This window comes from Pavona decussata, unplaced genomic scaffold (genome assembly GCF_977016875.1).
Source record: "Pavona decussata unplaced genomic scaffold, jaPavDecu1.1 SCAFFOLD_202, whole genome shotgun sequence".
In the NCBI taxonomy this organism is placed as follows: Eukaryota; Metazoa; Cnidaria; class Anthozoa; order Scleractinia; family Agariciidae; genus Pavona; species Pavona decussata.
The window spans coordinates 2,426,463-2,438,783 of NW_028145610.1; the positions used below are offsets into that span (position 1 = coordinate 2,426,463).

General features: G+C 36.6%; 1 protein-coding gene across 1 annotated transcript in view; it reads left to right on the forward strand.

Annotated features, from left to right (window-relative positions):
* LOC146461114 (transmembrane channel-like protein 7) overlaps window positions 1-12,321 on the forward strand; it is a 33,037-nt gene that overhangs the window by 13,319 nt on the left and 7,397 nt on the right. Inside the window, exons 5-11 of the mRNA XM_085087387.1 lie at window positions 950-1,176; window positions 4,259-4,407; window positions 4,827-4,971; window positions 8,060-8,224; window positions 9,178-9,347; window positions 10,122-10,224; window positions 11,565-11,662. Of these exons, the coding sequence (XP_084943513.1) occupies window positions 950-1,176; window positions 4,259-4,407; window positions 4,827-4,971; window positions 8,060-8,224; window positions 9,178-9,347; window positions 10,122-10,224; window positions 11,565-11,662 (1,057 nt within the window). The remainder of the gene's footprint in view (window positions 1-949; window positions 1,177-4,258; window positions 4,408-4,826; window positions 4,972-8,059; window positions 8,225-9,177; window positions 9,348-10,121; window positions 10,225-11,564; window positions 11,663-12,321) is intronic.

A 12,321-nucleotide genomic window follows, 5' to 3' on the forward strand; every position in this document is an offset into this window, starting at 1 on the left:
TTTAGTTGTTAAGAAGGCTGCTGTAAATTAGTTTGCTGGAAAGATGAGCGAAGAAAAAGACGCGTATACCGGTCTATTACACAATATGTAGCATTCCTGAATGGTTCTAATTTGTACGTATTTATGTATTTGATCGGCACCATCGACAACTCGCAACTTTCAGAGGGTAACTGTTGTTAAACACAATGAGAGGGTGAATAAATTAGAGCCAACAGGTATGTGATGAAAATTAAATAGAGTTTTATTTAAATAGGGCTATTTCAATTGTATTTCCATGTTTTTTTAAAACTGCATGATTTTAAATGGTTCTATTTTTTATGTAGATATTTTTTAAATAGAATACAAATAGTTGTTAAGGTTGAAAATAGACTTTAAATAGAGCTATTTATATTATGAAAGGTGTTATAGAGCTATTTAAATTCTATTTTCATGCTTGTTAAATTTGTATAATTTTAAATAGTTCTAGTTTTGATGTAGGTGTTTTTAAATAGAGTACAAATAGTTTTAAATATTGAAAATAGACTTTAAATAGAGCTATTTAAAATCTATTTCCATGTTTTTTAAAACTGTATGATTTTAAATAGTTCTATTTTGATGTAGATGTTTTTAAATAGAATACAAATAGTTGTTAAGGTTGAAAATAGACTTTAAATAGAGCTATTTAAATTCTATTTACATTAACATTTGGTTCCTTACCATTCAAATAGATTTTAATTAGGTCTATTTGAGATTTAAAATAGAGGGCAAATAGATATAGTTTTTCAATTAGATTTTAATTAGCCTTTAAATATATTTTAAATAGAACTTAAATTTTAAAAATAATCAGTAAATAGTGTTTAAATAGAAAATAATTATTTTAGATAGGTTAAATAGAATTTAAATAGTTAATAAATAGATTATAAATAGACTTGGTTTCCTAAGGGACTTCTGTTGTCTTTCCTTTTTGCAGGTCGTTTTGGAAATGGTGTATTATCCTTCTTTATTTTCCTCAAGTGGTTGCTCTTCCTGAATGTGGTGATCTTTTTCCTGGAGTTTGGGTTAGTTACATTGCCTGCAGTAGTCATCGAAAACAAAAATGTAACTGTTCAGAGTAACACAAACTCCTGCAACTTTGATGCGATTACAAGAAGCTCAAGATCAGTGCCAGATCAGATTGTGGACTTCATAACTGGGCAGGTGAGTTTGTTCTTGCACATTTACATACTTCACTTGTAAGTTTGTGATAGTCATTGTAAATCTAGTAATTAAGGTGATTCCGTTGAATTGCATTGCGCATCCTTGCTGCGCATAATTTTTTGCGTCATTTAGGCGCACGAGCGCGCGCACGCACAACAACGCGGGATTTCCTTGAGATTAAGATCGGCAGGAAAGTAAATGGTCCTTTTCTCCTAAACGAGCACGGTGACCCCCATTTTTTAATGCATCAATATAAATGTCATACGGTTGACCACTATATATCGCGATTTAAAGAAAAGTTTAATACTCTACTTTGAGATATTTTTATTTGAATGCTTTGAAAAGCACGTATTTAGGTAGTACTGCTTATGTGCACACGCAGAAAAATCTTTAATTTCTTTCATAATCTTAATTCCAGTTCAATGAAAATAGTTTGTTGTGTAAGATTAAAGTAAATTTTGTTGAACTGCTTCGATATTTTAATGCAAGAAATTAATTTTTCTAGAAATAATAGTTCCCTTTCCTGATTACTAGCGTTCCTAATATAAACCTCGTGGGTCATCTTTTTACTATAATAGCCATCCAGGTTGCACAAAAACGAGCACGGTGACCCCCATTTTTTATTGCATTTTTGTAATGCTCATAACATAGTCATGAACTGGACCAAGTCTTAGACAATCTTAAATACTCCTTTTTCAGCGGAATCGCCTTAAGCAGGTGACAGTTTGAAGTTGTCATATCCTTGATTTCTGTAGGTTCCTTTCACCCCTCACCCCTCTGAAGAAATCATTTCCTTAACCCTTTAACCCCTAAGGCAAAACGACATTTTCTCCAGATCCAAGACTTCAAACTCAATGTCCATGCATGATATACCATTTTAAAGCTACTCATGAGTGTATTTCATAACTGATATAATTATGAGTGAGAAAAGTTATAGCTTTGAGATAAATGGCCTTAAAACGTAAAAATTTTAAAGTTCAAAAACATCCCAATCCTTGTGTATATTAGGTATACCCCTAGGCCGGGTTGTTTGAAAACCAATTAACGCTAATCCATGATTAAATTTTAATCAAGGCTTTCAGCTCACTCGTTAAATAGAGGATATTACATGGCCGCGCGGAGATACGAAATTTCTCTTTGAGTGTTGAAAAATATTTCACGAGTGAGCGCAGCGAACGAGTGAAAGATTTTTTAACATGAGAAGAGAAATCTCGTATCTCCAAGCGACCGTGTAATTTTCTTTTTATTATATAAAATCCTCACAATACAGCAAAATATGCTTTGTTCTTTATTTCAAAAACTAAGGTTTGAAATTGAGTACATAAGCTTACAGTCAGTTGTTTATTTGTATCAATCGTAAACCAGGCCGAGTTATGTCAATACAAAGTAAGACTAAGCGAAAAGGCCTCAAATAAAATCTATATAATTAGAAAACGGATAAACAGGTAGGTCTCTGGTATAAACTAATGGCATATTAAATATGGTTAGAAATTTGGCTTACAGTAACAAGTAAATCTGAACATACCATCCTAGCTTTCATCGCTGCTTTCAACTACCCTCACACAACTCGACGTCGTACGCAGTTTTCCTCTTTGTATTCGGATTTTCTTGTCCTTCTACGAATTCGATCAGTTTCTTATCTGTGATCTCGACAAATCTGCTTGAGCTTGTCTCCATTTTAGAATAAACTTAACTTCGACTCGCGAAAAGACCAACTCAAAAACTCCCAAAAGACCAAACGACAGCCAAGCGGCGGAAACCCTTTGGAAAACCACAAGTGCTTGACAGCGCGCGAAAATACTGCAAGCTGATTGGTCAAAAATGATATCACACATGTGTGGATAAAAATGATATCGCCACTGGCGGGATAGCGTTTTTATCGATTTGCTACCACTCGGTATACCACTAAATTTTATATAATAAATGATGGTTTTAAAGGCTAATTTCGAGCTTAAGGTAAAGAAAGGTCTAAGTAAAAACTGAGGGCCAAAAATCTTTTGGAAGAATCTTCATCGATAAGCAATTAAACTCAAGTCAAAGTTTGCGTTAAAGTGTATATGACACAAAATCTTTTATTAGCTTATTAGGAAGAGCTTTCAAAATGATGAAGAATGGCATTTATTTTATTGCGATAGCATTCTTGGTTGCCGAGTTATTCAAGATTTAGGCTTATGCAAATTAGACAACTTGTGACGTCCAACCATATCATATATGGGAGGGGGTTATGGTTTTATCCTGTTAATGAGTAGATCTTCACAACACCATCTTGGTGTCAAAAATTCGTAGAAACCTGTCAAATATTGAAAGAGTTATGGCATTATGTGCCATTTGGCACTCTTAGGGATTAAAGGGTTAAGATTCCTTTGATTACCAAAAAAATCATTTTCTTAAAATTCCTTTTTAAGATAATTTACCAAAAAGTTCTTTGAGTTTCTCAAAATGCAATTCTTGATTCTTGAAGTCATTGAGGATCGAGGATCAAGTTTCGTTTGAGACTGTCAGCTTACAGCTGTACCTTTGTATGCAGGTGTGAGTTTCCCCATTTAGTGCTTGGGGTGAAGCCTCCTTGCCATGTGTGTAGTAGCTGACAGTGTTACAGATAACATTTAAAATTCAGGGAGTCACTGAAGCCTTTCCTAAATTATACCGGGCCAGAAAGTCTGAGTGTTTTTGTGTTTTTGACCTGAGACCCCTCTCTCATCTGGCCTGGGACAGCCTGACCAGATGCACCTTACTAGTCCAGGTCTTTTATAATGTACACTGTAGTTCTTCCAGGGTCTTGCATGTGTGAACACAGCATTGTCAATCACTTGCAGGAAACTTCATGTCAAGTGTAACATTGAGTCCACTTATAAGTTACATGCAACTTTTTGGGCTACTCACCGCAAAGGTCTGCTATGCAGACTGGTCTCTACCTTCCCAACTTTTAGAATAGTGCGCTTATGGCATTGGCAAACTTAACAATTTACCGAATAAGGAAAAATAGTGTATTTGTTTCCGCTCCATCTGTGAAAACATGACTGTGAAATTTTGGACCGGTGAAACGTTCTTATGATTTTCATTTTGTTACATCAAATTCCAGGGCTGGATTAATAGTACCCTTATGTTTTATGCTGGATATCGTGACACAAAGTTGTTATCAGCCGATGATGTGGAATATGACCTTCCGTTAGCTTACCTGTTGGTTGGCGGAGCATACTTCTTTCTCAGTCTCCTTCTCATGGTCCGAAAGTAAGTGGAATGTTTTGTTGTTATACCTAGGCTTGCAGTCCCATCTTTCAAGTCATGATAAACTGGGTTGGGGTCCTGTAGTTATGTTTATGCTACAAGGATGTACTGAGTACAATTTGTACAACTGTATGTCTTGATGAAGACGAAGACTGATGAATGAGAAGTCTCAGATGAAGATGTTCCTGCACGCGCGCGAGGCATGAAAAAATGTGCTGCAGCAAAGGGGTTAAAAGAGTTCATTTAAGTTGATTAAATAATTAACCTAACTTATACAGTGTATGTGGAAGTATTTCTTTTAGCCCTTGAACTGTCTGATTCTGAAACACCAGACAAGTGTTTGGTTGGTATTAAGGCTTTTCAAATTTCAATGGATCAGCTCTGGACTGTTTTTAAATACTTTGTTTGCTTTATTGTTTTAGCTTAGCAAAAAGTTTTCAAGAGAGCTACATTGAAAGTGGAGGAACGTCATCCTTTTGCAACAAAGTCTTTGCCTCATGGGATTTCTGCATCAGTGATGAAAATGCTGCCAAAGTCAAGAGTCAGAACATTGTACAGACTGTGCGCGTAAGTATTGGTTAAATGAGTTTTGTACAGTACCGTGCAAACATAAGTTGACAGTCCCTCGAAACTCAAACTTCGAGACTCGATCCTCGATCCTCGATCCTGGAAACTCGAAAGCTTCAAGGATCAAGGCTTAAGTCGAGTGCATCGATCATCGAGCCGAGTGCATCGAGTTTCGAGACAGGGAAACAAAGACTTTTTCGCGTGATTAGTTTTTCACACGTCTTATCTGAGGCCACAGTTCGGTTCCTTTTACAAGAACCAACTCTGCAGAAATAGCCAACTGTGTTTGCGTTTTTGTTAGAGTGATGTGTGCACGTGTGTGCTTGAGCTGGAAAGAGTTCGCTCTTCAAGCGTTTTCACGGTTCCTTGCCGATTACAATCGAAAGTATTGTGCGTTTTTAATCAAGGAAATGCTGTTTTCGAAGTTTTGATTCGAAAGTTTAAAGTACAATCAAGCATAATTATTTGCAGCATACTGGTTTAGTGAGGTTAAAAGCGATCGCGCGTGTTTCCATTCTCGGCTTATGAAACAGCGGCCGAAAAAGTCGCAATCTTTTAGTTTCGCTTCCTTCACTGTTAAAACAGGGTTTAGTGAATAAGTTATCCAGTCATCTGTCAGAAGAAGACACGGTTACAATCGGAAATCAGTCGATAGAAAATGAAGAAAACGTGACATTGCCTTTTGAGATTATCTTGATAATATTTATGCAAATTTGTAACGCCGAAGATGTAAACATTTGCGGTGGCTTTTAAAGTCTTCTCTAAGGCAAGCGAACGGCCACGTCGAAGTTAACCCGGTTCCTTGCTGAACTCTACTGTAAATGTTGTGCGTTTTTAAATAAGGAAATGCTTTTTTCGAAGTTTTCATTCGAAAGATTTGAGTACAATCAAGTGTAATCTTGCGGCGTACTGCTTGCACAGCAAACATATTTCAGAACGGTGAGGGTAAAAGGCGGAAAGAGTTTGCGGAATGGCATAATTATGCGAAATACGATTTACGCGGGAAATAAATTAACTGAAGAGCGCGTCATGTTTTTGCGCCAATTTTATAAGAGCAGCAGCTTTTTTGATGCTGCGGACTCTTGCTAAATATTAACAACAATTCGAGGATTTGATCGTCTGATTGTTGATTTGGAAGAAGTGAGGGTAAAGAAAGCGATGGAAACTGTTTATAGTTTTCGCATTCAAGGAACTATGAGTAAATCCGTAGTAAATTAAATTTCATGTTCACTTTACTCCATGCGACTTCGGTTGACATAAATAACGTGGCAGCGTGAAGTCTTCTCAGGGCAAAGATTGATCCTTTACCAAGGGCAAATAATAAACCTTTTTTCTTTTTTTTTTTTTTTCAAACCCTCGGTAAAAGATCAATTCTCATACCCTGTATGCTCGATGATTCATTTATAATGAGCAGGAAAATGAACAACAATTTGACCAAAATGCATTTGTGATAAGAATAGTTTCACAACCTTTCAAACAACCAGTGTCGATAATTAGACACCATACTTGTCATCTGCTTTTTTGCTCTAGGGCTTTTTCGCTTTTAAATCTCATTTTAGGTTGGGACGTCTGGCACTGAAAGACCTTAATTAAAGACGGATATGTTTAGTTCGATAACGCGTAACTGAACTATAGCTACCTGAATCGCCGTATTAAATAGCTAGGTAGCTAGCTCAGCAGCTCAACAGTGACTTGCGCACTCGTCGCTCGACGAAAATGTAAGGTGAGAAAAAGTAGAACATATTTTTCCCATGAGTTGTACAAATTGTAACCGTCAAAGAGTCTGATAAAATGACCGAGTTTAAATTTAAAATTCCTCACAGAATAGTTTTGGGCTTGGACTGATGTTATTTCTCCAGTCTGGTGTTGCTTTTTGTCTAGGCTACTCGCTGCCACGTTCTTTTTGTCAACTAGAAATTTAATTTATTCCTAGTTCCTTGAATGCGAAACTTCATCAATTTCTTCACTGTCACTTCCTAACCAGCAATCAGACATGTTCTATCCCAGGCGTATATTTTCTAATCCTCGATCTGTTGTTTGGTTGTTTAATAGTCCGCAACATAGAAAAAACTGCTGCTCTTATAAAATTGGCGCGAAAACAGGATGCACTCTTCAGTTAATTTATTCCCCGCGTAAATCGTATTTCGCATAATTATGCCATTCCGCACGCCATTCCACATACCATTCCGCAAACTCTTTCCGCCTTTTACCCTCACCGATTTCAGAAGCGATCGTGTTACATTCCGCGAAAAAGCGGCAGTCTTGTAGTTTAGTTCGCTTCATTGAGTTTGAAGTTTGATTAAAAAGAATTGGTGTAGCATTTGTTTTAATCTCACAACAACTTGAACGGATGTGTTTTAAAAATAATACGCGGAAGCAAAAAACGCGGCGAAACAGATTTATCGAACACTTACTGCTGCTGATTTGATTTACTTCAACTTTCGACCAAACTAAGAAAAGACTACATGCAAGAGCCCTACGAAAATCGCTTTTGTTCTCTCTTATTGTTTGAGGTTGGAGAAATTAATCGTTTCCTCGAAATCTGCCATCGAGATCCTCGAAAAATTCTTCAAGCGTCTCGATACTCTATGCTCAAAACTCGAGCCTCGAACCTCGATACTCGATTCTCGAAAGCTTCGAGGATCGAGGATCGAGTTTCAAGTCGAGACTGTCGACTTACATTTGCACGGTATTGTAAGTTGCAACAAGTTATTAATATTTTTCCATTGGTCCAAAATGTCCCTTTAACCCTTTATCCCCTAATATCAAAGAACAAATTCTCCTATCTTATTCCCATACTTTTCTTATGAAAGTACTGGGGAGAAGTTGTTAAAATATCAAGAAGTAATTGGTGTTTCTAGCACCAATTAGATTATATACTTCCATTAAAACATACGTACAAAGATCAGAGCAGATTCTGTCCCCGCCTCCCCTAGAAACAATGGGTCTGTCTCCAAGAGTATCACATGACATTCGCACAAAGTGATTCAGATGAATACAGTAGAAAAACTGTTGGTTCACTTGGTTTTAAATAATTTACCATTTGTAATGCCTCTGGCACTTTGTAACTTTAATCATCTTCATTTAGGCGGAATTAGCTGAAGAGGAACGTCTTCTTAGAGTTCAAAACCGAACAATGGGCAAAAAGTGTCGGCTTTATACTCTGAGAGGCATAATCAGTTTGTTTGTGATGATCTTGTTGGGAGGCGCTGTTTATGCCATCATCATTACGGTTGAGGTTTCTATAAACCCTGTAAGTATGCTTTGTTGTCTTCAAAAAAAGTTAAGATTTTCACTTAAATAGCATTCTGTAAATTACAGTTCCATTCTTGAAGGATTTATGTTGTACAAAGTACATAGATACATAGTACGTAGTACATAGTACATAGATTTGAATTAGGCCGGGATGGAATGAGCTGCATTTTTTAGTGTAAACTGTTGGTTGTATGACTGTGAGTGACCCAGTGACAAGAAAAAAACATGACAAGTTTAATTGGGTTTGAAATGATTGTGGTTTATGTTTTGTCACCAAACATTTTGAATTTGATTGGCTGGTCAATAGAATCAATCATGCGATGGCATTGGTACATGATATTGCATTGTTTGTGACTGGAATGTCAATGACCTTTTTTAAGATAAATTGTCTTTTTTGAATTCATGAAATACATGTAAATTGCACTCATAGGAAAACATGTTTGTAAAACAAACTTGCTTTCAGTAACCATTTAGTGATGAGTGCGAAAGTTCACGTAATATTCAGTCAAATTTAGATGTTGTATCACTATGACAAAATTAACATACAAATGTTAACCATGTTTCAAACCTAATTAGATCTAGATTTTTAAATCACATGGTCCATTTAGGTGCAACCAACAGTATTAGCCTGGTAAGTCTTGCTGGGCCTTCATTTGAAACAAAAGGGAAAAAATTATTGTTGTCCATGCAATTCCAAATCGTAGTATGGCTTGAATATTACACTAAACTCTCTTTGAACATCTATTTGAAAAACTCTTTTGTGCCTTCAAACTATGCATGTGCTGAAAAGCATACCAATGGTGATAATAATTATAAAAATTATTGTCAAACAATACAGGAGACAAACCCACATCATCCAGTGACGTGTACACATGTATCACAGTACAGTGATGTCCTAGCTGGCTTATTAACTGAATGCTCTCAATGTTGTGTGAATATTTTTTTGTTTAGACATACCAGCAACAAGCAGCAGAATTGAACAACTTTTTGTTGACGCTTTTAAGCTTTGCACCTTCGTTGACCATCACTGCTCTTAACTTAATATTGCCAGTCGTGTTTAATGCTTTGTCTGCCTTTGAGGACTGGAGCCCAAGCTTTGAGGTGTCTATTAATATGTTCAGGTAAGGTCTTTTTGTATTTTGCTTGATGTACACACAGCAACTGTTGTCTCCAACTTTTCACTCTATTTTGGTTGCATTTTGCAGCAGTCAGCTGAAATTACCAGAGGTGTGATAAATTTGTTGGGGCCATTTTGTTCGAAAGCTGATTAATGCTAATTCTTGATTAAACATAAACATCTTGCTCATTAGAAATGTTTTAAAAGCAAATTTGAAGGTAGTGGTAAAGAAAAGTTAAAGTCAAAACTTGAGGGACAAAATGTTTTTGAAGAGGCTTCAAAGAATAGTAATAATTAAATTCAAATCAAAGTTCACATTAACCCAGGGTAAGGTTAACCAGGCTTTGAACAACTGGGCCCTGGATGATAAACTCTGGAGATCTGAAATCTGGAGAGTATTGTTTTGTTGTATGGCAAACCCAGGCTTCCGAATTGGTTTGTCCGGCCATGCATACCCGACGCTGTATCGGATTGAACTTTCAGAGTGTGACTCCATAGTTTTGTTAGACTGACAAATGCCTATTACAGGGTAACTATCCAAGAGACCCTCCAGTTATTGGGCAAACCTTCTTTGCTGTCTGCCACTATGAATGAATCTGAGGTTACTGTTGTGGGGAGATGCAATAAATAATGTTGTGCATGCAATGATTGCAGTGAGAACTCATCAATTGACTGTAATTTTGATTTTTGCTTTTCACAGAATAGCACCAAAACAGAAAGAAAGAAAACAGAGACATTACTCATTTCTGTTGAGTGACCTTGATTTTTTTTAATGCAGGGCTGTGCTGTTAAAGCTGGCATCAATAGCTGTACTGATGATAACACTATTCGTAGAAGTGGAAAAAAGATGCGAGGATAGCCCAGAGACCTGTTGTCAACAGGTATTATTCAATGTTCACAGTGCAGTGTAACTACAAAATCCATGTAATTGCAATAATTTTGAAATACAATGCAGAACTTAATTTAAGGTGGCTTACTACAGTTTTTGTACTATTCGAGCTTTGATATGCGTGCGCGCTGTCCAAGGCACGCGAAAGCATCACGTGCGAGCAAAATCACGCAAGTCAGCAGAGGAAATCCAGCGAGCACAAAAACAGAATGGTGGCTCTTGGAAAAATTTCCTGGTATTCCAGGTAGGTTTCAGAGGTGTGCTTACAGAAGCTAGATTGTGTTTGGGCTTGATAACTGAAAAAAATCGTCTTACCGTTCCTTAACAGCCTGAAAGCCTTTGCAGAGTTGTGATTTTGCGCTAAATGTTTGAACACGAAGGTAGCATGCACTCACCAGTTGGAGCGCGCACCCGCTGGAACCCGGGTTTTCCCGGAACAAGCATGCGCAATGGTCTTCTCACCGGAGGTCACAATAACTATTTTTTCTCGCTTAATTTCTCCAAATCTAGCCGTACAACCTATGTTCAAATTTTTGCTATTGACAGAAAGCACTAAAACGGAAACGTGAACATTTTTTAAAGAAAATCTGTCAGAAATTTTTTAAGGAATTTTCAAGTAAGGCAAAATTTCCCAATTTTTTCATTTGCCAAATTTCTCCCCGACAGAATTTCGTGTTCTTCCCTGTAAATACTTATTTTTGCCCACTTTCCAAATCCTGAAATTTTGAAGTGGGATCGTACGGCTAGATTTAGAGCCAGACAACTCTAAAAGATGTAGTTTCCAGGCCCCCACTAAGACTTATTCTTTTGTATTTAACACTTTTTGAGCATTCCAAATTTAATTTCTGACTCAAAATTATCTCTATTGTATTTATTGTACTAGAAAAAATCTCCAAGAAAATTCCTGTTGGCGTTTTCTTTAAGTTTGATTTAAGGCCTTCTTTCACTCCAGAAAACTGTAGTAAGCCACCTTAACACGGATGTATGCTGAATTAGCTTCTAACTACTCTATGAACATGTACTGTACCTGTAGTTCATTGCAGTAACTTATAGTGCTGCTGTTAACAAAAGGCCTGTCGAACCTTTACTTGTTCCAATTGGGTAGCAGTTTTTCAGCTTTAAATATGTGTTACATAATGTTATGGAAAACTTTGAAGGAAATTTTCAATTCATATTTTTGTTACTTTGTATGTTGACTAGATGTATTTATCTACAGTACTCTTGTTTGTATTTACTTTCAATGGAAATGTATCCAAAAAGTTAAGATGCAAGCAGTATAATAACTGCTGATCAATGTATGTTGTCATTTAATTTCTTGATTGCTTCTTGTAGAACTGGGAGAACCAGATTGCTTCGCAAATGTACATGTTGATATGGATTGACTTCTTTTTGCAATTTGTCACGGCGCTGGTGGTCACTACCATCTGGAAGTGAGTAATATTGCTTTGATGAGGGGGTGGGACAGCGGATGGCAAACTTGTGTGTGTGTGTGAGGGGTGGTGGTTAAAATTGTCTCATATTCATTTGAGATGTGTCCAGAAATGCACGCTAATGAGATGCATGAACTGTATGATAGACATCACAAAGTGTCCCCTACCATAAATTCTTACTAAACACAAATAATTCTGTTAAGCATTAAGTCCTATGAAAATGACAAAAAGGTCTGTCTTATATAAAGTACCCAAAATCAGGGTTAGGCACTTTTCTGGACATAAGTGATCCATTTGCCAGTTCAATATCTCGTAAAACAGTCATCAATCTCACGGTACATTTATCTCTACCGTTATTTTTGAACTTTTGTCAGAGTAATGGTTTGTTAACACATAGACAACAAAAACGAACGATAGAAACTGACATTTCATTTCATCATGACGCCATCGTCGAGGTATTTTGTGGACAAAATACATGTAGACTGTGACAAGTATTTAAAGCAGTGTTGGAGCTAAAGTTAACACAAGAGAAAGTACAAAAATGTAAAAAACTATGTAAATACTTTCGCACAAATGGAGTCTGATTGCATGTTCAGAATGGGTCTTTCTTGTCTAATAAATAACATCTCATTGTCACAGTAAAACCAGTATTAATATTT